This window comes from Odontesthes bonariensis, chromosome 16 (assembly GCF_027942865.1).
Source record: "Odontesthes bonariensis isolate fOdoBon6 chromosome 16, fOdoBon6.hap1, whole genome shotgun sequence".
Lineage (NCBI taxonomy): Eukaryota > Metazoa > Chordata > Actinopteri > Atheriniformes > Atherinopsidae > Odontesthes > Odontesthes bonariensis.
In genome coordinates, this window is record NC_134521.1 from 17,137,011 (window position 1) to 17,163,658 (window position 26,648).

Below are 26,648 nucleotides of genomic sequence, written 5' to 3' on the forward strand. Positions count from 1 at the left end.
AGAAAAAAAAACAGCCAGTGTTGTTCTCGACTGTCTTTGGCTGCTTCCACGCACGGACTCTATGAAATGTGAATGTTTCCTGGAGTACTGCTGGAGGCAGCACCGCACAGATCAATATAACATTACACTGGCACCGACATTTTTGTTTAAAGTAGTAACAACTGAATCGGAACAGTATCATCTATGTGTTTCTCGTGGGGATGGGAGCATCTGATTGGATTTGATTTGATTACGAGTCAGAGGACTGCGAGGGGATTATAAAACGACTTTAGATTCCTTTTTTTTTTTTTTTCTCACTTCATGAAAACATGGTGCTTTCAAAGCAAGTATTTGTAACTGTCCATAATCAACTTACTTCAAATATTTTTATTACTGGAACAGAAGAGTTGCGACCAGCCAACATGAAGATTACATGAAAAGTCTTTTTGTAGCAGCATACTTGTTGTAAATGAATACAGAAATGATGACTTCTGGTCAACGGCTTCCTGTAATGTACAATGAGAAATATTGTACATTACATTCACTGCTCTTGTTTAGAGCACACGGGATGCTTTCTGCCAATCATCTGTGATAAAATGCACGGTGACAATCACATGTTAGGGCTATCCTTGTCAGGTAGGGTGGGTGCGAGGAAGGATGCGGATGCAGAATTCTTTCAAAAAACAAAACTTGATTTATTTTCAAAAAGGTTTCAACAAAAAGCGCGGCTGAGCTGGATATCAAAAACCAAACTGTGACAAAAACAAAACATGACTAAGGTTAAACAAAACATGACTATGGCTATGACTATGACTTAGAATAAACAAGAAAGGTACTTAACTGTAGCGTGGCATGAAAGGCGAATGCAGGACATGAGACATGAGAAAACTAAGAACTTAAACAGAAACTAAAAACGTGGCAAAAACCCACTAACATGACAATCCTTCCTGCTTTTTAAAGTGATTCCATGACTACAATCTTGGTCTCATTGTAAAGTGTGGGGTAATCGCTGCAGCAATGCACTATCTTTGAGGTGGGCGCCAAGGTGTGCAAAACAGCTTAAAAGTCCTGGTTCTCAGACTGAATATGCACCCAAATCCTGGATAATAAGAGCTGTTAAAGAGTTTGTGATGTGCTTCATCCTTTCTGAGTTGGGATGAAGGTCTGTCATCGCTTGCTCGGCGGTTGTTTGTCGTATTTCCAAGATATTTCAGTTCAACTTCATAAAGGCGATTGGATTTCTTCCTCAGCCATCTTATAAACGCTATAGACTCTCTGGGCACTTCACTTCCACTTTTCTAACTTCCTCCTTCTGCCTTCTGTCAACATTAACCTTAAAAATGCATAAATAGCTCCAGAAAACAGAAATCACAACCCAACAGAGGGCTGTCAAGAAATGATCAGATAGTTCATGAAATCGGTTCCTTTAAAGCCCAGTTCTGTAATCGTCTCCTTCCAGTAAATGTCCGCTTTCAAATTAGGACAGCTTGTCAAAAGCACACAGGCGGACAGATGTAGCTTATCTTCATTAAATGTTTTTTAATTGGCTTTGAAAGGAATAATCTTTCCATCTCTCCGAGCTTCATCGTTGGCAGACAGGCTGCATGACGGTACCACACATCTGTCAAAACGTCAGCAGGTTCTCAAAAATGAAAGCGACACATGCCAGCAAGTTGTTCAACACCGTGTATAAATGTTCCACATCCCACCTTGGTAGGCCTGTCATAATCTTGTTTGAAGGAAATTAGCGTGTAGGTAAACATGCCTGTCATGTGCGGTATTTTTTCCCTTTATCTTGTGATCTTTAAAGGATTTCTGAGCTCCGAAAACAGGCACGTTTTCCATTCATCACATGGCTTATCTGCTACTGTTGATGGAACACTGACAAGTATTCACAAATTTTGAAGGCCCTGGAGCATTGGTGTTGTCAAATGGAAACTCTGGAAGCAGAACTGTTGCCCACCTTCGTAGCTCCAGAAGCACTTCGGGGTCTCGTCTCGATATGTGACAGAACCGAACAAAACATAGTTCGCCTTCTTCTGATTGGCAGACAGCAGCGTGAGTTTACGCAGTCACCAGCGCACTCTGAGGCCACAGGAAAATAACAATGAGCGACTTGCCAGCTTGTCAGTCTGTTTGCTCCATTTCCTGTCTCACGGCATTCTCCGGCTCTCCAGGCCGCAGTGTGTCCTGGAGCTTAATACCCTGTCGAGGTCTCATTTGAAAACGTGAACGTGCCCGTCAGAATCTGTAACCTCTCTCGCCCTAGGTATTTAACTCAGAACATCTGAAGGCGATGGCTTGGCCGAGGCACGTCAGGGACAAATGAAAAGCTATTATTGAAGACATGCGTATGTGTGCAAATGTGCGTGCTTGTGCCTCCGAGCCAAGCCTCCGACTCCCTCAGTTTGGAGCCGTTGCTTCAGTCCAAGCAGTAGTGACATGCGATGGCATTCTTTGTTTATCTACTCCAGGGCCACGCTCTTCGTGTCTCTTTGTGTCGCTGTCACTTGTGCAGTAAGCACTGGAGGAGGGATGGGAACGCTGTAATAACTGTGAAGATGTGTTTGTTTCTTAAGGCAGCTCTGGCTCTCAAGGCGAGGGCATCGCACGATTTATGAAACATGACAGCTGTTTAGAAAGGGAAGAAAAATAAAAGAGATTCGGCTGTCAACGGCACCACCAAAGAACTTGATCCCTGGTAGTCAGTCGACTTTGTAATGCTATTCTAACATGAAATTTGTTTGTCTTTACACTGCACATGTACATTAGTTTGACTCTGATGTATTTAAGGTGCACACAAAAAAAAAAAGCCTAGTATAAAGTAGGGTAGGGTAAAGGTGTGACTACATATCATCGTGAATATTGTAAGTAGATGTGTGAGGCTCTGTGGTGAAGGGAAAAGTACAGTTCAAACGGATGAATGAAAGCTATGTATTTTCATAAAGACCCGTGAAGAATGGGAGATTCATTTTAGTTGTTTTTTTTAATGAGTAGATATGTTATTGTTTGGTATCTGTCTCTGCAGTCCTGCGGTTATTTATTTATTTCTATATTTTTTTACACTGAAACACAACAGCCTGCGTGGTTAGATTAGAACAGCATCATTTCCTCCATGTTTTTTCCCAAGAAAAAAGCCAAATAGTAAATATGAGTTGCACATTTTAGTGTCATGTGATCTAATGATTGGGGTTTGAGTGTAACAGTGGATGCATATTATTGGAAACCAGATCCGCCTCACTCGCACAATATTTATGTTCACGTTGTTTTGTTCCAGACATCATTAGCTGTCTACGAGCATGTTACCTAATAGATTTGTGTTAATGCATAACCAGAAGAATGATACACTCTGACTCACGAGGCCCTGCATGATTTCTCATTAATCACTATGTATATGGCCGGGCTTTCAGTGCGGCATTACACGAGGCGCTGCATGTTTCCGGTGGTGGATGTCTCCAGAGCACTCTGCATGCACAGTCACACAGGGGGAAAGAGGCCACACCAGCACTTTGCTTTTAATGAGGATAGCAGTGAACACATGCGTTCCCCTGTCACTGCTCTAAAGAGCTTGATTGCAGATGCTTCCGATGACAAAAAACGACATCTGTGAACATCTGCTTTGGAAATTGAAGCTGGCCTTGGAACGGAACATTGACTTTGTTTTCAGTCTTTGTGGACCAATTAGGGCTAACAAATTTACACAGCCAGATCAATCTGAAAACAATAATGGCATCTCTGTTATTTTTCTTCTTTCTTTTTTTTTTTTTTCCTTGATAGCTGTGCGGCTCTGTTGTGCCCATTAGCATTACAGAACGACAAACGCCCTGACCTCCAACATCGACTCTACATCTCGTATGCATCCCTGGAGACACTTTTTCCTTTAATCAAGAACACACAAGGCCACGCACGCGTGTGTGTGAAAGAGTGTGCATTTTCCTCCCTTGCTCCCCACTCTCCGGCATTCTTGCTACAGTTAATTAACAGTTATTAGTGTTAGCGCAAAGCACCGGATAAGATGTCACAAATCATCAAGTCTCGAGGTGCAGTTCCAGCAATTAAGAGCTCTGTCGCACCTTCCGCTCCACAGTAATTTGGTACGCATCCAGGTTCCTTTTTAAACCTGAAAGCACTAATCAAATCATTTCTGCACAGAGAATTTTTATCGTCATTATTTCTAAACTTAACAACGTGAGACTCAACTAAGCGCCTCTCCCATCCCCAACTTCTGTTTGCAAAACAGTGCAGAGCTGCACTTTCCTCAGTGCTGATGATGGGGAACGTAAACCTGAAGCTCTGTGTTCCCCTTCCTGAAAGCAAAGGCTCAACCGAGCGGGCTTTTCAGTACCGATAGATATTGAAAATTCTAGGCTCAGCTAGAATGTAGAGCCCAGCTGAGTCTTATGTGTGTAAATACAATGAAAGGATGCGTGAAAGTTGGCAAAAGATGGAGCATCAGACCAGCAGGGTGAAAGGCTGGGACTTTTATGCTCTGATCAATCTGTAATCTCTCTAAATTGAAACTTAATTGCATCTGTCCGATGTAAAATGATTTAACTGTGCTTTTTGTTGTTTTCAAAACCAGAGCCTTGCTTTGGCTTTTATTTATTTATGGTTTCTTTTGTGGCTGATTTGTAAGCTCCAGCCTCTTAATGCTCTCTGCCCGGGAGTGGAGTGGTACTCCGGCGGGGGAATCAGAACCACAACTCTTCAGGACTCATGGGTACAAAAGTAGTGATTAAAACAAATATAACAGGAAATTCAGTTCAGATTCACAGTCTGATTGCACCCAACATGTGGTTTTAGTCAGAACAGAGGATTTTATGGTAGACTGTCCAAGCTAATTGCTGTATTACAACTGGCCATATATCAAAGCTGAAATAGAAAGGTTTGTTAAAATCAGTTCAAATGGACAATGGCTGCGTTACATTAATACGTCCAACATTAGCTGTCTCACTTTCCGTTGTGAGCGATGAAAAGACAGACGACCTGAATAAAAGCTTTAGGGTTTAATAAAGCACCAAGCTGCTGCTTCAGATGTTTTTTATTGAGTTTTTAGTATTTGTAAAAGGATGATAGGCTTTATATTACCCTTTTACAGACAGATCAGGCTAAAATATTCAGAATTATTTTTGTCTTGAGCTCATGTTACAAGAAAGTGCGACTATTAATGGAAGCTATGCACAGCACAATGGCTTGGTAAGAACGTGCAATACATATATCCCTTCTTGCAAGTAGCCTGTAGAGGATTTCTTGTTACAGCACATGTATAATTCATCTTTGTACGAAAGTGACAAAACAGTGGGGAAAAAAGGTGTAATAAAGAATACAAAGAAGGGAAAAGGATATGAAAACGAGTTGTTAATTTGTGCTGCTGAGTAAAATTCCAATGGGGGGAAAAAAAACCTTTTACCACAAAACAAAACGACACAAAATAATAAATGCATCAACATAAAATCAAGACGACAAGCTCGGAAAAGACTGATTTACATAACTGAATTAAAAAAAATATTGTGGAAGGCTGAGAAAGCATATGTCAATAAGGTGACAACAGGGATGGAAAGAGGAGATGATCACAGAACACCCTGATGCTGATGTTGGGGGTGGTAAGTATGGTTTAAGGTAGTTATGTATGTTATCTTTAAGGTTTCAATGTGATCCAGATGCAAAACAGAATTCCTCTATCAGACTTGTTGACTTTCTTCAATGGAGGGAACACAGCAGGATGTCGTTGGAACCTAACTGTAATCGTATTGGTTATACGTGGCAAGTCAATAGGTCCTTCATGTTAAAGTTCCATTGATCACTTACAGTAGTATGCGTCGGAGGCAGCAAGCATCCTTCACACTCCTCCCTCTACAAATTGTCCCTGCGCAGGGTCATCTCCTGTCAAGCGTCAGCAAAATAATCGCAAGTGAGAGGTTGTTAGAAAAGACACGGGAGCGGCCATCGATCAGCAGCCATGAATCATCAGCTGAACAGAGAGAGACGGGCAGGCGGTGTGTTTCAGGAACTACGTGTAACAGAGGGTCGTAGCTCAGTGCAGACTGGCTGTGATTCCAGTGGTTTGCCATAGCTGCCCGTTTTTCATTAAACCAGAAGATGAGATCAGGGACGTGCAGTCAGGCGCTCTGTGTGGGTGAATCTTTGTATATTGTAGGTCTTTGTGCGTTCACAGGGTTTCATCTTGTGTGGCTGTATTAGTAACGATGGCACCCATCACAGGTGAGACGAGTGGTATCAAGCCTCACGGTTCCTGGGAGGCATGATTGTCACATGCATTGACACATGCATACACAATAGGCTTTAGCATCCAAGTAATGAAATAACCAAAAAAAAAGTAGTGGATACAGTTTTATATAAGTTATGTAACAGATTGTGTTATGAATATCTATGAACATGGAAGGCACTGAGCTATATTTATCAAAAAGTCACTTTATTGCAGCAGTTTGTTCAAACTTTGTCTCAGTCTTGAAAAAGAAGTTCACAAATTTGCACCGTCTCCATCCTGGGTCAATACGCTGCACCTTATGCGTGGGCAAACAGTTGTGCACAAATACCCATAGGTGGTGCCATGAGCCCATTAGTGCATTTGGACTCCATCAGCCTGTTTGGGCTCTGAGCTAAAGATGGGTGAGTTAATCTGAAATGCCCTCGGTCTGTCCGTCCGTCTCCCTTTCTCCAGCTGATGAAGGTCTCGTCAGAATGTGAGACACTGAGGGAACGGTTTCATTTTCCCCACATTACAGCAGGCACTGGAGAATCATTGAGCTTCAAAGCTGCTTGATTGCATTATCAGGCATTTGTTGTAATGGGCGTAATCGGTGCCATGTGACAGGGGAGCCAAGCCAACATTACAGTGCTGAGCTGAATGTAAGGAGGGTGGACTTTGATATCTGGCTTATCTCGGGTTGATTTCACAGACTTTGAAGAAAATTATTGATTATGCTGCACTGGAAACTGTTCTTTGGTTCCAGTTTAATGACATGTTTGATGTTGATCCCAATCTATGTTGTCTGTGCTTCCCATAGTCATTATTTCTATATTATCATCGAAAGATTCGATACAATTCATTTTGTTGTGCTAATACAGACTGACTCTTGACCCTTGGGGGGTGGTGGAGACAAAAAAAGGAGATAAAAGAAAAGTAAGCATACATGATTTGATTTATCAGTTCAGTTAACGGTGTAGTATCTACATTTATCTCTTCCCCAATTGGTCAGAAATCTGTCATTTCTATTGCCTCGTGTAATGAGGTAGTGTCCAAACATCAGTAAATGACTTCTTTTCAGATTTAGAATAATGGTTACAAGTAATGTAAAGTAAGATTCTTGTCTCATCCTGGAGTGCGTTATTTGTTAGATCAGTGCTTTCAAAGGTCAAACGCTGGCAATCATTGTTTATCACTCTGACAGTCATTATCAAGATCGTCTGCAGATAAAGAGCTATAAAAGAATTGTAATTATCACCATTTTAGAAACTGTAATTATGGGCATCATTAGCATCCATCATCATGTTTAAGTGGGTCCACGGTCCACTAAATGAGCGTTCATCCTGCTCTCTTCATCTGCCCTCCTCTATCGCTCTCTCGGTGTAGTGAGAGTAAACATTAGAGGACGTTTTGGAATCGGAGCCAGTTTAAACAGGAGTGTCTAGTCTGGCTTTTTCCCACAAGCCCAAAGCTCCCTTCATTTTTTAGAGTCTCACAAAAGGCTTAACCCTAAATCAGTTTGGAAAGGAGATCAGTGATGTTCACATTAGAACACGAATACTATTCTTCCTCTTGTTAGCTAAGCATAAATGTGAAGTCAGTTCATGGATTTGTGGAATGAGGGTTCATGGTTACAGTTCACAGCTTGTCTAAGGAAACGGAGGAAGCTGAGCTTAAATGACGCTGAATGAGAACTGCTGAAAAGATTTTATATTTAGCAATCCCTCCTGATGGATATCCACCTAGTATACACAAAGACGTACAGCACAGCTCCAGCTGCATTGTTTGTATTCGGCTGTGGAGCCGTGAACATCTCAACAACAGCTTTCCTGTGGCTGAATTAGTAATGCTAAAAGATTCCATTTCGTGTATCTAAATGCTGTGTGCAGCGCTCAACCTGGTTAATATAAGGAGCCACTCAATTTTTCATGCCCACACCAAGTGTAGCCTTCAATTTAACATGCGCTTTTAATCCTGGTTGTGCTAAATTGCTTTTTAATGTCGAGAAACATGGTGTTTTCGGAGTAACTCGTGAAAAATGCATCGGCAATATGCAGAGAAAATCAGATCCAGCGTGTTCTTTTTTTTTTCTTTCGGGGTGAGGAAACAAAGCAACACCACAGCAATAAGGAGTGAAACCAATATGTTGTTTTGACACATCTGTCACCTCAGGGGTCTCAGGAGGACCCTACCCGCAGGCAGTGACAGTGAACGTGTTTGTGTGTGGTGGTGTGATTAATTGCACGTCTGTTTTCACACACATCTGTTGTGGATATTTTGAATGCTACATGTATGCATATCACCAGCATCTGGCTTTGCATGAAAAAACATGCCAGTCGGTCAGTATGTCACAGATGTACTATGTGCGTGCCCCTCCATGTGTGGATTCAAAAGCAGCGTTAGGTGTTACTGTGCCTGAAGCGCTGGTGGATGGCAGGTGTTCGCAGGCCTCCCCGGCCCTGTTGGATTCCCCTGCACACCAGAGGCTGCAGAGGAGTCAGAGGGGTGGACTCCATCAAGCATGACTAAAAGACACTCCTTTAATATCCCTGGTCAGCGAGTCAGTGAACTCACTCTGAATGACTTCCTCGGGGCCAGCCAACCATCCGCCCGCTGTTATCACGTAACAATGTGGCCATCGGAGCAGACTAATCAGTCGACTGCAGAGGAAAACACAGCCAGCGCTGCCTCTGCTAACAATTCCATTCACACTCTTATTGTCCTGGCTTACAGATGGCTTTTTAAAGAAAGACCCAATAAAAACACTTCATGTAAAAGTAGTGGTAGTCAAATTGATATTAAAAACTTTAACTGGTGCAGAGTTAGATCACGTGCTACAAATGCAAATGCGTGCAACCAGAACTCCAGTAGCAGTTATAATTCTGTGTTAAACTCATTAGGATGAATGCTGAATGATGTTTAGCTAAAAAAACAAAACATGCGGCCTTTCTGTTACAAGGTTGTTCGTTCAGCTTTTCATTAAAATGGACAACGCTATTATTCAGCTAACTGTTTACTCCTGTCTCGGTGGACTCTGCAAAGCTCAGGCCAAACCGCAGCTTCCTAAAGGGGAGCACGTGTGTGTGTTTGTGGATGTTTGCCTGTGCATCCAGGCATGTGAGGTGGGGTCAAACAGTATGTGGTGCTTCAGCTTTCTCTCTGGATAAGTGACACAGCCTGTCCCTGTTGCCAGTATAAATCCTCTTATGTGTGTGTGTGTGTGTGTGTGTCGGAGAGAGTTAGCGAGACGGCAAAAAATGTCCCAGATCATCTTGTTGAAGCTCGGTGTTGGTAAACACAGTACATGGTAAGCCCAGCTGAGGCAGGCACTGATGATTGAGCTTAGTGCTGGCTGTGTCCCGGGTGGCCCTGAGCACTGGTGGTCCCTTGTAGCCTCACTGACACCAGGCAGCAAACACACACACACACATGCTGAAAGACGGCTAGAGATCCACATCCACGGCAGATTTTGGTCCAGTGCTGGCAGATACAGTGCAGCCCCTCCTCGTATCACTTAAATATCAAAAGCCAAACTCAAAGGGGGATTTGTTTGACACAATCGCATAAACACAAACAACACGCCCATTTAGAAAGTATCACACACACTTTAAGGGAGAGAGCATGCTCTGTCTGTGCCATGGGAGTCTGGGTCCACTCAAATCACCCCATGGTGAAATGTGCTGCTGTCAGGCAGCCAGCAGGGCAGCCTCACAATGTGCACATTTAGGACCCAGAGACTGACGGCGGCACAGAGTTTGTGGAGGAAAGCGTGGAATGCGTCCTGCGGGCAGACGCAGGCCTCTCTCAAAGGCATCTCTATTACCAGCAAACAAGCAGACCCTTATGTCATGATCGCCAGCCTTGGAGATACATTTCTAGATGCCCCGCACCTATGCAGCGCTCGCCTTCATGGAAATCTACTGGCCCACTCTGCTGTAAAAATACATCATTCTTATTTGTGGATCTGATAACCAGGATTATTCACCACAGGAGCAGAGGCAGGAGCGCTTTAGTCAGAATCTCAGTGTTTCTCTCCGGTGTCTGTGACAACAAAGGCAAGGCGGGTTTTGCCGTTCTTGCATTTTCCATCATTGTACCGTTTATGTAGCGTCTTGTAAAGTCTTCCCTCGAAGCTGATGTGCTTTAACTGCAGTTTGGTTACAGAAGCGTGACTGGTGCTGAACGTGACAGCTCCGTTAGCGTCTGTCTATAGCTGGTGGCCCTTTATCGATAGTGACAGATAAAGAGCCCTGTGATGTTGTGAAGCACCAGGCACTAGCCTTGATTACCATCCCTGCTGATGTCGCTGCATGCTAATCATTGTAAACATCATGTTGTGGCTTTGACACACTTAGGCTTATCTGTAATTGGTGTAATTGTTACTAGCATTTAACAAGATCGTCTTCCAGATATGGTGAGTGCCAGAAGGACCCAGCTAAGGGAAAGGCTCCCTCAGATCTGCCTCACTGGTGGGGGCTTTAGATTGACACTAACCCCTCTCTTGCTGGGCTATTAATGAAAGGCAGCCGCGAGTCAGTGCGCAAATCCGATGAAAGGGGCTGGAGATAAGGGGGTCATAAAATATTTAAATATACAGGGCTTCAAAGTGGAAGAGGCCTTCCGTTCATGTCAACAGACAGACCCCCTGCAACCCAGTTGTGGCCTCAGTTTCTGGCCCACAACCAGCCTCATATGTAGGTCACAAACTATCAGCTCACTTTTCCACCTCTGGGACACCACCAAGGGAAAGAAGGGGATTGACTGAAATTGCTCCCGTCTCCAAACATACATGAACTCGCACACAGTCCTCCCCTTGTTCAGTAAGTCTCCAATGTTCTAGTGTTACACAGAAGGGGATATGAGCAGCACAGGGGGCGACCAGGTCAGGGAGGATATCTAAGTCCCATCTCTGTGGACCCTGACTTGTTAAAGCACACTGTCACACGATAGAGGCTTGGCTCCCCCACAGCAAATTCTCTTTTGGGGAATTCTTGAGGGGACACAGCACAGATTAGCTGACGACCTCTGTGTTGCAAGTTGGAAAAAACAATAACTTTTTGCTAGATTTTCATTATGATGTCCCAGATAATTCCTCTCTTGTGATGTGCGAACAGCCCTACGTTAGACCTACCACTTAAGCTTTCCATTTCTCTCCTTCCCATCATTCAGTCCCCCTCCAGGGAGGCTATTGTAGGCAGTACAGCAGCCATATTTAGCTCAGGCCCACCAAAATACAATTAGACCCCCTCAATGGCCAGTATGGGGGGTGGGCCATGGATGCACAGATCAGACAGACACAGCGGAGGACAGCGACAGGGTGAAGGAAGGTTGCCGGAGGCTGAGCAGAGACCTCCCTGCTGTCTGTCACCCTGCTAGCTTTTGATGTCCATAGCCCATCTTCCCCCAAGAGAGTCTATCATCGGCCCCCCACTTCGGAGCTGTTGAGCACAGAGAGAGCCTTGAAGAGTCTTGTTTGAGTGGAGCAAGGGGACTGCAGTGGGGGTGGCTGGGCCTGTCTCCACTGGTGCCTGACAGAATGATCTTGACGGTGCGTTTCAGAGGACCTAATCCCTCTGTCCATAGCTCCCTAGCCAGGCAAATCGCTCGGGGGGGGGTTATGCAGAGGGTCAGACAGGTTTAAATACAACGTCTTAGTGTTGATTTCCTCAGTGCTTTCCTGTAGCCATTCCTTTTTAAAAAGGCACAGCAGGTTGTTTCTTTCCCCTCTGTTTCATCCCCCTGTTTGGCTCCTTCTCCCTCCCCATCTTGTCTGTCTCTCATCGTCTCCTCCTGTTTTGTTTTCTTCTCTGCTCTCTCCCTCTCTAGTTCCTCTTCCTTTATCTCTCTGCCTCCCCTTGTCTCCTCACTCCCATTGCACTGCTGAGAAAGAAAGAAACAAAAAGGGAAAATATTATCCCTGCCAGCACAGTTGCTCTTGGTTAGTATTAAATCGAGGCCTCGTGGGGGGTTTCAGCACCGCAGTTCTTTGGTTGTGGATGTCTGGTGGGTCTCCACGAATATAAAGACATGCAGATTAGTGAGAGGAATTAAAGTGGGGGGTTTGCCGTGCTGTGTTTTATCTGTTAGGAATGTTTCTGTCTGGGATATGACTCCACTGTACAGAGAAAATTTGGGTCATATTAAAGGAGGCTTACTGCCCTGTTTTTTGTTTTCAAGTTAAAATAACACTACAGCTTGATGAAGTTATACTGAGTAAGAGTATCAGTGGATTTGTAGAACTAAATTCAAACACTCATTTGTCAAGCTGTCATGCTTTGGACAAAAGACATTCTGTCATTTCCAACTTTCTCTATTGGAGATCATCGTACATATAAGTCTTAATGGGTGGATTTTCATCTGACAAAACCAAAAATATGCGAATGAGAGCAGCTTTATTGGGAGTTCAGCTATTTCAATATACACTTGACTGTTATTTTAAAAAGATGCATGCCAACCACTGTGTTTATTCTCAGTTGTTACTGGCTTCTTATTCTGTAACTGGACGGGAACTACGGTTTACGTATGGAGCGCCTAAGCCCATAGTCCTGACTTTGAGAGCTTGAAATTTGATGTGATTTTGGTCAGACTAACATGTTTGAATGCATTTGAAATTTAAATTTTTTTAATTTAGTTATTTTAAGGGCGTTTTCACACCAGAGCTCGCATAGTCCGCTTCGTTTGGTCAGGTGTGAAAGCTCCTTCGAACTCTGGTGTGGACCAGAACAGCGAATTCCGGTCCACCTAAAAATGTTGGTGTCGGTACGCTTGCGACTGAAGCCTGGTGCGGCTCGCTTACAGTGGGCAATGCAAACAAGCGAATCAAAAGCGAGGAAGTAGGATAGCTCGCTGCCTCTCTTGCTGCTCATTCTGGGCAGCTTCTTGAAAAAAATGGTCTGAACACCAACGTAAAAACAGAAACCCAGAGACTGTATAAATGTGGTGTTAATCTATTGTTTGTTTTTGCTGTGAACAAGCCAGCTGAAGGGGATGGATTTCCGTTTTCAGCCCTGGCCAATCGATGAGCCAGGTTTTCTTCTTTCTCGTCTTTTTTTCCTTCCTGGTCAGTGCTCGTTTCGGGCAAAACCCAAACGAGCAGCTGTTGTAACTGCGTGGCGTTGTCCAGGCGGTTCGGTCTGCTTTTGAAAAGCGCAGCATGAAAGTGAACCAAACCAAATGAAGGTGTGAAATCTTTTCAATGTTGTCATTTCTACAGATTTATAAAATGAGCATTATTGCATATGTGTGAAACACAGTGATGTCACCACAAATAAGCACACAGATTTGGCCTTTTGAAATACTTCAGCTTGGCTTTTGGGAAATAGTAATTATTGTGACATTAAAAGAAAATGTTAAAGGTAAATCATGCCTAATATGCAAGATGTTGTGTGCGTTTTGAGGCACATATTCTCCTTTCTGTACAAAGCAAAGGGAGTGATTGACTGGTCTGAAATTATCCACGGCATCGTAGCCCACGGCCCGCATTCCAAAGCAACGTCTGTAATTTAGGCAAAAAAGTCTCCTATTTTTCCTGTGACTGGCCTGAGTGCGGGTAAAGGAGCGCGGATGTGCTTTTTTTTTTGGGGGGGGGGGGGGGGGGTCGGTTGCATTTATACGCAACCAAAGCATCTTGGGCAGGAAAGGTTAAACCAATTTTCTTGTCTCCATTGTTGGCCAAAGTGAGTCCCACAGCAGCGACATTAGACTGATGGCCAGTGCGGCGGGTTTGTTCTCGCTGACAGGCCAGTTCTTTTTTCCGCCCGCAATGTCAACTGGATCTGATTATTGTCCACCAGATCCAGATAATGTCTGCCATTGATCAGGCCATTTATCTTGAACTCCTACAGCCTCGGATTGCTTTCAGAGGCCACAGGGAGATAAGCAGATACAGATAAGCAGATAACATAGTCTCTACAGGCTTTTAACAACCGGAAGAAATACTTTTCCGCTGCTTAACTGTCTGACGTGATTTGAGTTCCATATCTCTGAGCTCAGGGAAGCTTTATTATTACACAAAGGACCTGCTTTAAGAGGTATAGTCATCGGATCTCATAGACGCTTTCATCCCTGCGTCCGTCAATCTTCCTTAATGTTCCGATAATGCTGGTCACGTCCTTCAAAGGCTCTGAAAATCCCTCATTCTCTCCATCAGGACGTTTGATTGATGCATTTTAACAGCAGGCTGTCAGCTTTTGCAGAAGCTTTTCCTACTTTGGGCATTCTGTAGTGTCCCAGTTTGTGTAACAGTTATTAATGCTGGACGCGTTTGTCTTTGTGTGCACATGTCTGTGTATGTGTTTGCATTCAGAAATGTGTGTCATCCACATTAATGCTACCAATGAGTGACAGATTAATTTATGTCTGGCTATGTGTCTGAGGAACTGGGAAGAAAAGGCCTGTCAGTGCTGCTTGTCAGGAGGGGGTAGAGATTAGAGCCAGTTGCCATTGACAAACCAGTGCAGGCGTGGAGAGATAAGGTCCGATGTAATGACTTTAGACAAAACGTACGCATACGATGTGATAAAATTAATAAAAATAAATAAAACAGCAGCAGTCTGCCTTCAAATAGCCCGGAGAGGAGATGTTGGCGAGTGTAAGCGTGAGGGTTTGTAGGCATGCAATTAGAGATATTTCTCACTTCTTGGTCGTACGCTGCATTTGGTCGTCTCTGATCTTAAGCAACAAGGAGGGTATGATTTAAGACCCCCTGTTTGACTGAAAAGGCAAGGATTTATTTTAAATATCCTTGTAAAACAGGTTTTATTTACTTTGAGCTGCATAAATGGTAATTCTGTTAATTCCCAGAATAATTCCTATAATCGGAATATTGTACGTAAACAGCCACTGAAACACCATATGTGCTCTTCCAATGTTTATCTGCTTATAATACGCTGCCATTATTTATGCTCACTGTCTGTTCATGTGTTGTATTCATTTTAGGAATCGTTAAGAGGGATTAAATCGTTGCTTGGAACTGGCCATATTATTTTCAGATTATAACCCGAGGGGTGTACCACACAGCTGGATTAATGGTTTAGCTTTAGTGTCATAAAGATGGCTCTTTTTTAACCCGGTTTGATCACTATGGTAACGTAGGCTGAACTCAAAGTTCAAGAGTTTGGGCTTAATCCGTCTGAAAAAAACAGAGGCACCAATCCAAGAGGTCCCTTCACCAGCTCTTGTCCTGATGATGTCACGTACTGCAAAATCCGTTTAACTGTCGTCAGGCAGACGTAGAGGAAGTCGATGTCTGACACTTTAAAAAAAACGCTTAATTGAACTTAAATAAATCTTTAAAAAAAATCAACAATTCAGCAATCATCTGAAAAGTCGGTCCGTGCAGGCTGATCACTGTTAGCCTATGTTGGCATTTTAATAACCAAAATACAACGTTGATTCAGTGAGATCTTTTCAGCATTAAATCTGTTAAATATTTTATATATCAATGTTAATGTATATAATATTAACGAAATGCCATGTCGACAAAGAAGCTTCGCAGTGATACTGAAACACAATGTAGGTTTTGCATCGCGTTACCATAGGAACCGTACATTTGATGGAGAATGTATGGTCTAACATTGCCATTGGTTTGCCAACAAATCCATTCTGTAAGCTCCTGCTGATCTGAATCTGGTGCACTTTGGAGAATTAATTAATTTATTGACTCGTATCGCAGAAACTATATGGCCAATAAAAATATGCTTTATGTGATTTCCTTGTTATTATGAAACAGTGTCAGAGCAAAATGTACTTCTTATCAAGTTAAAAGTTTAATAGCTTTATGTGTAGTTGTTATGACGGATGGCAGGCATGTATGAGCTGATTAATCATTCATAAGTTTAACACCTCTCCATCCAGACAAGAACGATGAGCCAGGCCATCGATGTATTTTGTGCGGAAGAGGCATCAAAACGCCTTTTGTCTCTGAAGGGAAGTGTTGGTTTTGTGGAGCCAGTTAGTTGTAAAATCAAGCAATGCATTTGTTTTGTTTTTAGCTTTCTTGCTTGCACTCTTTGTGTCCAGTTTAACCCGATTCTGTGCCTGGACGATCCTGAAAAATCAGGAAACGTGATTCACTTGACGAGTCGTACAGCCAATCAAAGGTTTACCAGCTCAGCGCCTCAGACAGGTTTTTTTTGTCAGACAGATTTTAGGAGCATAGATTCCTTTACGTACCTTGTTTCTCTCCGACTTGATGGTTTGCAGTGAAATTAATTTCACACTTTCACGTTTCCCTAAGGAGGAACTGTAATAACTTTTCATCCAGCACCATCAAGTTTACATTTTCATTTGCAGAATACTCAAGTTTATGAGCAAACACATGCCGGCTAATAACATTCCAGTTTTCCTCTGCTGCCCCCCCCCCCCCCCCGAATTAACAAGTATTACGATGCCGTCCTATTAACGTAAGAGGGTAAAATGATCGTAATTACACCAAGTGTCAGCAGGTTAATGTTATTACTGAGAGTACGTTACTTATGGCTCAGAGTAACGCTATGCCTAAAGCCACGGGCTGAAAAAGAGAATTAGAAAATAACTAGTTAGTGCGACATGTCCGTCCACACGAGGGAAGAAATATTGCTCGTCTTCCAAATGATCGCAGTCAACGGTTAGTGATGATGGAACAGAAACATACTTCATGTGTGCTTTTCCTTCTAAGACGAGTTAAAAGGTCTTTTGCAAATAAGTTCTATATTTGCATCTTAAATGTAGCCTTAAATCTGTGTCTATTACTCTGTCACGTGTAGGAGAGGCTGTCGTCTGTTTCTTTCTGACATGTCATTGAGAGGTGAAACTACTTCTCTGGTCCCCATCCACATGAGATCACTTCTCCTCACCACTCTGTTAAATGTCAGTTTTAACACATGACATTTATTTTTTGAGGTTCTTCAAATCAAAGAGAGAGTTTGGAGTCAATGGGCAAGCGTGCAAAAAGCTTTTAACGTATCGCGTTGCCAACACTCATGTTACGCTTATCAGTAATATTTTAATCAAGGTTAGGTTTGGCATAATGGCAGGAAGGCTCATAAAGGCAAACCGGTCCCCTGTGATTGTAATCTAGGCGAGTTCCTGTAAAATTAAACCGTGGTTGTGGGGGGAGAGACGAACACGGTCCTGGTTTCTTTGAAGTGGAGAGTTTCCAAAATAAACCCAGAATAAAATATGGCAAAATGTCAGTGTGAAACTGATTTTCTATAGGCAGAAAATGCATGCCCAGACAGCAATTACAGAGATCCATAGAGCACGTCCAGACGTTGTTTGATCTCGGTGCTTCGCTGTCTCGCACAGACTATGTTTTTCCATGTGAAACTGTGCTGGAATCTGGTTTATATGTGCACACTCATGTTTGTCAGAATTTCATTTCAATTGAAAATGAGGCGCAGTGTGAGATCCGGATGCCAATTGTTTGGTAGTGTGGCTGTAATCACAGACTTGTGGTCGCTCTCAAATCTGATAATGACCATATAAAATGGAGAACAGCAGCTTGTTCATAGCTGCTGCTGCTGCAGGGGCCTGTGAGCAGGACTGGTAGCCATTTTCTGTCAGTGACAGTCACATAAAAACATATCTTAAAGTCAGCGTTGTCATGCTTTTGAAGCCAACTCCTGGTGTGTCATCACAACCACTGCATCAAATGTGAGAATCCATGTAGTTCGATCACATGTAACCACAGTTTGTACGTTTGAAACTTCTTTTTAATAAGATTCATTGCATTTCTGCCTCAGTATGCTTAGTATGGAGTAGCGTTATTTCACTGCAGTTATCAAAGATGTCGTCCTGGTTTATGAGTAACAGCAGGTTAAGAGGTTTGTTATTTAATTCGCTGGAGCTGCTCAATAACGAGCAAATGTTGTGGTCTGTGTGGCAGGACTTCACCTGCTCTCATAAATCACATGATTTGTTCTCTACATATCCCATCAGTGTCCACGAACAGCCTTGCAAATTCTATGGATGAATTATTAAAGAAGACTTAGAATCTGACTGCAGTTTGGAGGAAAGTGCTGCTGTGTTAACTCTAAGCGAGGATTTGTCTTGCCATTATGAAACGCAGGCGACTGTATATCCCATTTCCCATGACCTCATGCTTGTACGGCGGATCCCGGCAAGCCAACCAAACCTCGGTCTCCTCGTTACCGAGGGATGGATTAGCATCTGAGCTATGAGCTAAGTCTGTTTTCTGCTCTGCGGTGGCTCGGACAGAGCTGGCGGGGAGAGACTTCTGCAATGTGTCTCTATTGTGCTTCCACTGACCTCCCAGCCAGCGGGCTAATGCTCATTAGACAAGCTGTAGGATGCACGGGTTTGCACTGTTAAGAGGATTTTCCAGCAATGTCCACCATTAGATTAGGATTGCCCAATAAAAGGGATTGCGGCAAAGAAGGATAAGCAACTCTCCGCTAAATATTATTTTCACATCTGCAGTGTGAATCTTTGCAGAAAAACACCTTAAATCTGCACAATCCTTTAAAAATACACACCGTGTGGCACCAACAGTTGGAAATAACTAGAAAGTGGCCCCTTGGAGCAAGATGATTTTCTGTTTTGCCATCTAAGAGGGAAAAATAAACCTCTGGGGTCTGGTAAAGTCATCATATAATTACAAAGTCACTAGCAGTGACTTATGCCTGAAGTGTCTGAGGTGGAAGGTAGTCGTGTTTTGGTTCTGTCAGGGTGGTCTGTGGAGAGCTCAAAGCTCAGACTAAATGACCCAAAGTGTCTTTTATTTATCCAGTTGACCTCCCTTCGGGCCAATGCAGTGGGAGCTGATACAACTGGAAGACAGCGCTTGTGGGCTTGGGGGGGGGGCATGCTGCATGCTGCATGCTGCTCATAAAGGAGCGTTTTGTTTTTCCTCCTCTCATGGTAGCAGCACCCTACTGGGGAATTCATTAGCGGCTGACATCATCTCACTCTGTACGGAGTCAAAGAATATCTTTCTACCTAGCTCTCCCCTCCCTCTCTCCTCTCCTCTCTTTTCTTCCCTCCCTCTCCTTCTTACTGCCGCCTTATGTATCCTTGGAGCGCTGCTGTCTCTCCTTTTGCGCGCCATTTACGCGAAAGGTAAACGCATCGACGTGCGCCGCTGTAATTGACCTCCAAGCTTTTTCGGAAGCCCAAAAAACACGATTGTGTATATCCTCTGAGGGAGTGCTACTGAAGCTGGATCCAAGTCCGTCTGGAAATCAGGAAGTGGGAGGACCCAACCGCGAGGGCAGCAGCAGCTCACAAGCAAAGTCAGTCGTTGGATGAATGGGAGTTTGTCCGGTGCTTGGGAGCGGATGGGGAGAGGTTTCTGTGTGCCCATGATCGGGATCCTTCGGAGAGCACGGCGGTCCGAAGCTGAAGACGCAGCCACAGTGGGGTTGTACCTTGTAAATCTTTGCTCCCTGCCTTTCTGAGTCGCCTCGGTCTCCGTCGGTACAGAGGAAACTGGTGCGCTTTGTTGGATTGGTTTGCTCCATCGGACGCAGCCCCTCTCTGCGCACGGACACACAAACCCTCCCGGATCCTGTTTGTAACCTCTTATGGATAATTCCGACAGGAGAATATACGTGAAATAAACAATTGTGAAAATTGGATCAAGGGATTGTTTTTTTTACCTCTCTCTCGACGCCTCGGTGCAGAAGCTTTCCTGGCGAGACACATGGTTCCCTTTGTCCAAAAGGCGCAATAGCGTTGTGAACGGCTTTGGAATTTTTTCTTTTTGGAAGGACTTCTCGTCTCTGCATGGCTCTCCTCGGTTTAAAAGGAGTAGACTTCGCCGACTTTTGTGTGGATTATATCATTTGAAAAGCAGAATGTGAAACGAGACCACATTCTCCAGACACAGTAATTCCACGACTTTATTTTCTTCTTGCTAACCTTGCCAAATGAAAGGTATGCGCCCTGCCTCTGATCCGCTTACATTTAGGTTTTTTTTCTTTCTTTTTCCTTTACTGTGCACAATGATGTGAACGAACACACCCTGATAGTCCCAGTTATGTTGCCATTTTTCTGCAGCTTGTTTTGTTTACATTTTGCTCGTGCTCCAACAGCAAATTAAAGACCTCGTAATAAAGCATCTTTCCTGTTTTTCTCCGCCTTAGTAGCAGCCGTGTGCGCATTCAGCTCAGCTGTCACTGGACGAACATTTTGAATGTCCCGGGCACAAAGATTATTATAAGGAATATTCATATAAATTACACTGAAATAAAATTGCACGACCACGACATCGTGTTTGGATAACATTTTAGAATAAATTCCGAGGCGAATGAATCCTCAAATCCGTTTATTAGAAATTAATTTTCATTCAGAGAATCCTGTCAGTTTCACTCCCACATGAGGCTCAACGGGTGTTTAATTTCCACTCTCCTCAACATCTGTTTACTTGTGAACATGATACACTTTTACCTTGAAATGTACTGACTTGGGTTTTTCCAGCTATATGAGACTTCTGTTGTCTAATTCGGGTTTAAATGTCATTACTACACATTTTATCCTTCCACGCTGATGCTGCTGGTGCTCAGCCGGTGAGGCTTTACACACACACACACACACACACACACACGCACACACACACGCATACATACACACGCGCGCTGCTTTGTCACGGAGCAACAGTGCCATCAAGTGGCCTGAACATCAAGATCCACTTGTTTTGTTTTCGCTTGATATTCCGGTTTGATCTTTATGAGCAGAGCAGAAATGAAGCCTTACAGGAAAATGTGCTGAATATGTATATTAACCTTAAAAATGTTGCTCCATCTAATTACACTGACGGTGGGATTCAGTTTGTTTTATGAGTATTTGTCACTATTTTAAATGCTGTGAGCGTAAGTATTTATTTAAACCATGTTTAATGACCTTTCATCAGAAGCTTGCTTCAGTTCATGTAAAAAATAAAAATAAATACGGAATAGGAAGGATTTGGACTGTTGGGCTGTAAGTTTAATGTGATGTTTTGCTCATTGCACTCTCATCTTTTCCAGGTGTCCGATGCCGGTTCAGAGAAATTTTTCAGCACAGCCGCAGTTAAAGGTACAGATTATTATTTTTTTTTATCCTACTGTGAAACATGTCCGTGTGATACTGGAGGTGCATCGTCGCTCTGACATGTTAGAATAAGCATCTCTCAGTGCAGTGATTGTCATGTATGTTTGATCATTTAAAAGTAAGGCATCACATTCGTGATCCAGTTTCCGATTAAATGCTGCTCTGTGGGACTCTGACAGTAATTTTTGGACAGTATCATTAAAACTACGAGTCACGGCGGTGTGGTTACATGTATGTAACATGTGGGGTGAGGCAGTGTGCGGCTTCGGTGTCCTTTTGTCGCGAACATGCTGAAATGCTCCGGAGCAGGAAGAGGAGGGTGTGCTAATGCTGCAGGAAATGAAGTGGGTGCAGGAAAAGGCATCTGTTTATGGCCTCAGTGTGCCAACACCACATGTGACCTCATTATCAAGTCACTAATTTGCTGTTAAAAGCAGCCCTATTTTCTCTGGCTCGGGGATAATGGAGGTGCCCCGCGTGAATGGACATTCCTCTGTAATGGGGGGGAGTTACCATGCAGGCTGGGAGGGAGGCTCAGAGTCCAGGGTTGTGACCCCTTTAGGGCTGTGGATGAAATGGGGCAGATTGCTGATGATAGGCCCTTGTACCACCACCCCCCACCACTATTCCCCGTGCCCCTGCACTTTCCTCTGCACAGACCTCCATATGCATTTCCCACATTCTGGCCTTTGATTCCCTCCAGGGTTTGATTTGTGGTGTGCATCGGGGAACTCAATGGGCATGCTTGACAGGGAGGTTTCCTTTTGAACATGCTCCTCTGTGGACTGATTTGGATCGCTTGAAAGGATTAAGGCCTCCTTTGTCCAGCCTAAATCAACAGAGAGCCACCCTCTCTCCCCCTCTATGAAAGGACCTGACTCGGGGAAACACCACACAAAATATGCTTTCTCTCTGCTCCGTGATAGACCACTCTGTTGGCCCCGATTTCCATTTAAATATCCCCTCATTTCTTCTTTTTATCGTCTCCATTCCCACCTCCTCTGCCGCCATATGCTAATGCCTGTCACTATTGCAAAAAAAGAAAGCGAGTAAAAGAATCCAGGTGCACATACAGCTCTGGTATTTTTATGGAGTCTCGTAGGTTTTTTGTTGGAGGGGATTACCAGAGCTCTAATGCAACCAAAACTTGAATCAAGCAACAGCTCAAACAAAAATAGCGAGAGGGCTCGTTTGTGGGATGATCCGTGTCAATATTTGCCCAGAGGCAGGTGCACGGGGGCTGCATTTGTTTGTTGCTTTGTGCACTTTGTTGTTGGTACAAAAGCAAAAGGTCGAGCTGGGCTTTAGGTTTAAGCTTAAGCCTGAGAAAGTACGGACATACCTTAAAAGAAAAACACTGCCGAATTAATTCAGATGGTTTTAAAAAAGCTTTTGGTGGGAATACCGGGCACTGTCAAAGAAACATGCCCGACGTTTCCAGGATAGGAGATTGTTGTACTTTGTAATACACATTAATATACCTTATTCTATATATTAGCCTAAATTCAATTCAATTCTCTGTAGTAATCTCATATGGTAATAAAGGCTGCTGATGTGCAGCTCTGTCTGAAAATCAGCTCAGTGCTACTTTCTGTAGTACTAGTCCCTCATCTTTTAATCTTTCAGTCTTCTCGCCTACTCAATAAATCTAGTGCATTATTGTGTATTCCCTTCTAACCTGTTGTGCTTTTCTTTGTCACCTGAGGCATACTCATTAGAATGTTGCTTCTGTGTTTTCAAGTCTTTATTTGTTTTCTTCCCCCTTTGGTCACCTCTGGTCAGCTGTGTGCAGTTTTCCAAAAAGTGGAGCTTAAAGTCGCCACCAGTCTATGATTGCCTCTCTGTTTTTCTCCCTCCTTCCTGCTCTCTCCGGGTTCACTTTGCCCAGGAATGGATTTCATTAGCCAGAAGTCATTAAATGTTATCTCTAATTACTACGCTTGTCAATGCACCTGCAGGTCTCAGCGAGCTAACCTGATTCATTTGTTCTGCCAGAGAATAAGCACCAGTCAGAAAGCTGAGGCGTACTCTATTGGCCGCTTGTAAAATAAGCGACTATTCTGAAGTCTAAGCTGCTTCCAAGGTGTCGTGGGTGGAAATCAGTAACCAAGCCTTATTAGTGTTGTGACTGCTGTCCAGGGGGTGGACTAAAGTGCAGAGACTGATGATGGCAAACCAGCCCAGTGTGTCACCACAAAGGTCTGCGGACAGATCTATCTGATGATTAAAGCTGTGTCCAAGAGCACTAATATCTCTTCCCCCGGTTACATTTCCATCCTATAGGACTTTGTCTCTTCACAGAAACTTGGCTAAGCCGTTCAATGAGGAGCAACGACTAAGCTCACTCTGCATTGTTTGCTGACTGCAGCACGACGGCAAGATTAATGATGCTGGCTGGCATTTAAAATGCTCCGCTGTGCCATTTATAAGAATTAGGCATGAAAAGTTTGCCTTGGGTGAACTTTTAAATCTCTGTGCACCTTTAGATGGAATTAATTTAGAATGTATTATTTAACTGATAATAAACATCTTGTTGTAAACGTGTTCATCATGTGTCATGGTCGTAATTAGAAATGACTTCATCTTGCAGGTTTTCAGTTAAGGCTATAGGGAAGGAGCACTTAAGATTTCTTTTTATGAATTCATCTGGTAGATGTATCGGAGAATAATTTCCCTCGTGAGACATCTCCTGCAGCTGTGTCTGCGATGTGAGACGGAGTTCGGTGCGGGGGTGAATTTAAGTGCACAGTGCAGTGATTCTCAGTTTCCCCCCTCAGCACAAGGCTGATTTCACCGTGCTTTGCTGCAGTTAATGTGAAAATGAAGCAGTGTTACAGCGAGACCCAGGGCTGACGCCGGCGTGAAGAGCGCCACTAGTGAAGTGTGTCAGGCTTGAGTACGTCTGTCACCAGGGGAGACAATAATGTGCCGTGTGGAAGGTGTAATTTGCAGCGCTGATGGCATTGTTTAAAAAAAAACAGTGGAAAGAGAGAAGCGGAGGTGAACTTTTGTGGCAGTTATCAGAGCTGAAGAGCTCCCTGGATTGTCATAGAGAGCTCTGTTGGCAGCAAAATTGCCTGTGAGCGGATCGCTGCTGTGTGGGAGGGAGCCGAGGGCTTGTTTTTCTCTCTCTGCCTCATTCTCTCTGTTTCATGAGAGGAGGGCTGGAGATAGAGCCGTGTGTGCTTCCAGGCTGTGGGCCGCCACCTGCTGTAATCTCAAGTGATATAGAGAGCAACAATCACGCCACAAATCACCCTGGCAGCTTCCTAACTCATTCAGTCGACTGGAAAGAGAGGGTTGGCCTTTCACAGCCCCAGTGTTGGTTTACTGCCCCAGGCTCCCCGCTCTGCCCGCGTGCTGACCTCTGCCGTCTGTGTGGGTTTGAGTGTCAAGACATCAAGGCTGCCTGTGGAACTTGACCTGATGCTCAGTGGAAAGATGACCTGACTACTATTGGCCTTTTGTGCATTCTGAGAAATGGCTGCAGTCAAGGACGGTCTTTGTTTCCTTAACAGGGGCTGCAAGGTCACAAAGAGGTCCATATATATACACATATATATATATAAATCCTTATTTTGGCTAAAACACAAACTTGATTCAAATCCAAACTTTCCAGCTGTTTATGTTTGGATGAATAAGACACAGATCTGAGAGGTTTAAAGCAGAGTGATACCTAATCACATTCCAGCGGTTTCCCCTGTCCTCTTTGTTTTTCTTGGTTCACCATCCCCTGCTAGGAGCATTTAATGTATCTCTAAGGGGTAAAGGAAGCTCAATATCCTGTGTTGCACAGAGGGAAGGCGCTCACCCCTCATCCCTCCTCCCCATGGCTTGGACTACTGAGACAGAAGCTGTATTTCATGACCATGAAAGGGGCCGTTCCAGCCATACCTCATCTGCTGACACAGCCGAACAAAGGTTAACAAATCAAAGAAAGCGCTGGCTGATTTACTGCCTTGTTGTGGTAAACAATGGGCCCAGCCACCATAGCCAATGAAAAATGGCCACTTTTCCAATTGGAAATGGTTCAGAATCACATTTGAATGTTTGCATTGACTGCAGCTCTTCAGTCCTGATCTCAGCTCCTGGGGAATGTTTTTCCAGCAAAATTGGTCTTGCATCATAATGATGATGGAAGAATTTGTACTTTAATGCACAAGATATTTTCACTTCAGTAGTTTTTCTGTTGAGAGCACAACTTTTATGTTTTTTGGGTGTCCTAAGTGCACTGAATTAACTTGGGATCTAACATTGCCCAAAACATAGAAAAAAAACTTAATATCCAAAGCTCTGGGCAAATAATTGAATAAATAGTGAATGAGAGACCACAGGTTTAGTGAGAAGATGCTGTGAATGGGTCTGTTGGTGCTGATGGTACACACACACACACACACACACACACACACACACACACACACACTCTCTCAGCAGTGTAGGCCAGACTCCCTCTATCCCCTCCTGAAACACAAAGAGGTCATTCAGAGTTTGTTCCCTCAATCCCTGAGGTTAGAGACTAAGTAAATCCATCCATCTTAATGCACTTATTTCAGCACCAGGAGAGCTGGAGGGAGACTGTGTAAACACTCCTATATCCGACATGCCACGCTAAACCCAAAGAGCCTGGAATCCATCAGGCCAAAATTAAAGGTCTACATCTCAAACACAAACATTTAAATGGGCTGAACTCCAGAGATCAAAGTGAAAGGCCTTAGATTTCCTGCCGGCCTCCTGTGTGTCTGCCAAGCTGAGATATGTGGCGGTTTAGCAGCCCGTCAGCTTTGAATTGTGAGCAGCTTTATACACATCTCCTTATCTCAGGTGTATAAGGCAATACTGTGGTTATTTTCCAATGCTCTGGGTAATGTAGAAGGACAAATGTAAGCATTCTCAGTTTATTTAGAAACTTTGGTTACGAGGGTAACATATAGGATCATAAGCCATAATCTGGATCCATTTGAAGGTTTTTGTGGCAGAGCTTATTTTTGCAAGAATCTTCTCTTTTTGTCTTTTATTGTCACCCTGTCATATGCTGACACTGGAGATGTTACCAAGTAGTGAAAGTAAAGGGGAGGGGAGGAGGTGTTGAAAGCACCACTCTCCTCATCCCAGGAGGGATTCTCCCGCCTTCACCACCAGCATCCACTGATCCAATGTGGCATTAGCCACTCTCTTGCCAACTGTGCAGCATTAACAGGGTCAAAGCACCACACACACACACACACACCACCTACCAAGACCCATCCATTCCCAGTGCACTGCTGGTGTGTTCAGGCCAATTATGCCTGTGTCAGTCTTTGGTCCCTACGGCTGAGATTGCCAAAGAGGGAGAGCTGGCCGACCCCTTTAATGAGGCCTCATGGTGCCTTAGAAGTGTATGTGCATATGAGAGTGTGAGCGCATGTGCGAATGCATGCATACTAGCAGGAGT

At 43.8% G+C, this 26,648-nt stretch overlaps 1 protein-coding gene across 5 annotated transcripts in view; it reads left to right on the plus strand.

The window, feature by feature from the left end:
* auts2a (activator of transcription and developmental regulator AUTS2 a) overlaps window positions 1-26,648 on the plus strand; it is a 321,168-nt gene that overhangs the window by 261,997 nt on the left and 32,523 nt on the right. For all 5 annotated transcript variants that reach the window (XM_075486458.1, XM_075486460.1, XM_075486462.1 and 2 more), the window contains exon 6: window positions 21,154-21,202. In XM_075486458.1, coding sequence (XP_075342573.1) covers window positions 21,154-21,202 — 49 coding nt within the window. The remainder of the gene's footprint in view (window positions 1-21,153; window positions 21,203-26,648) is intronic.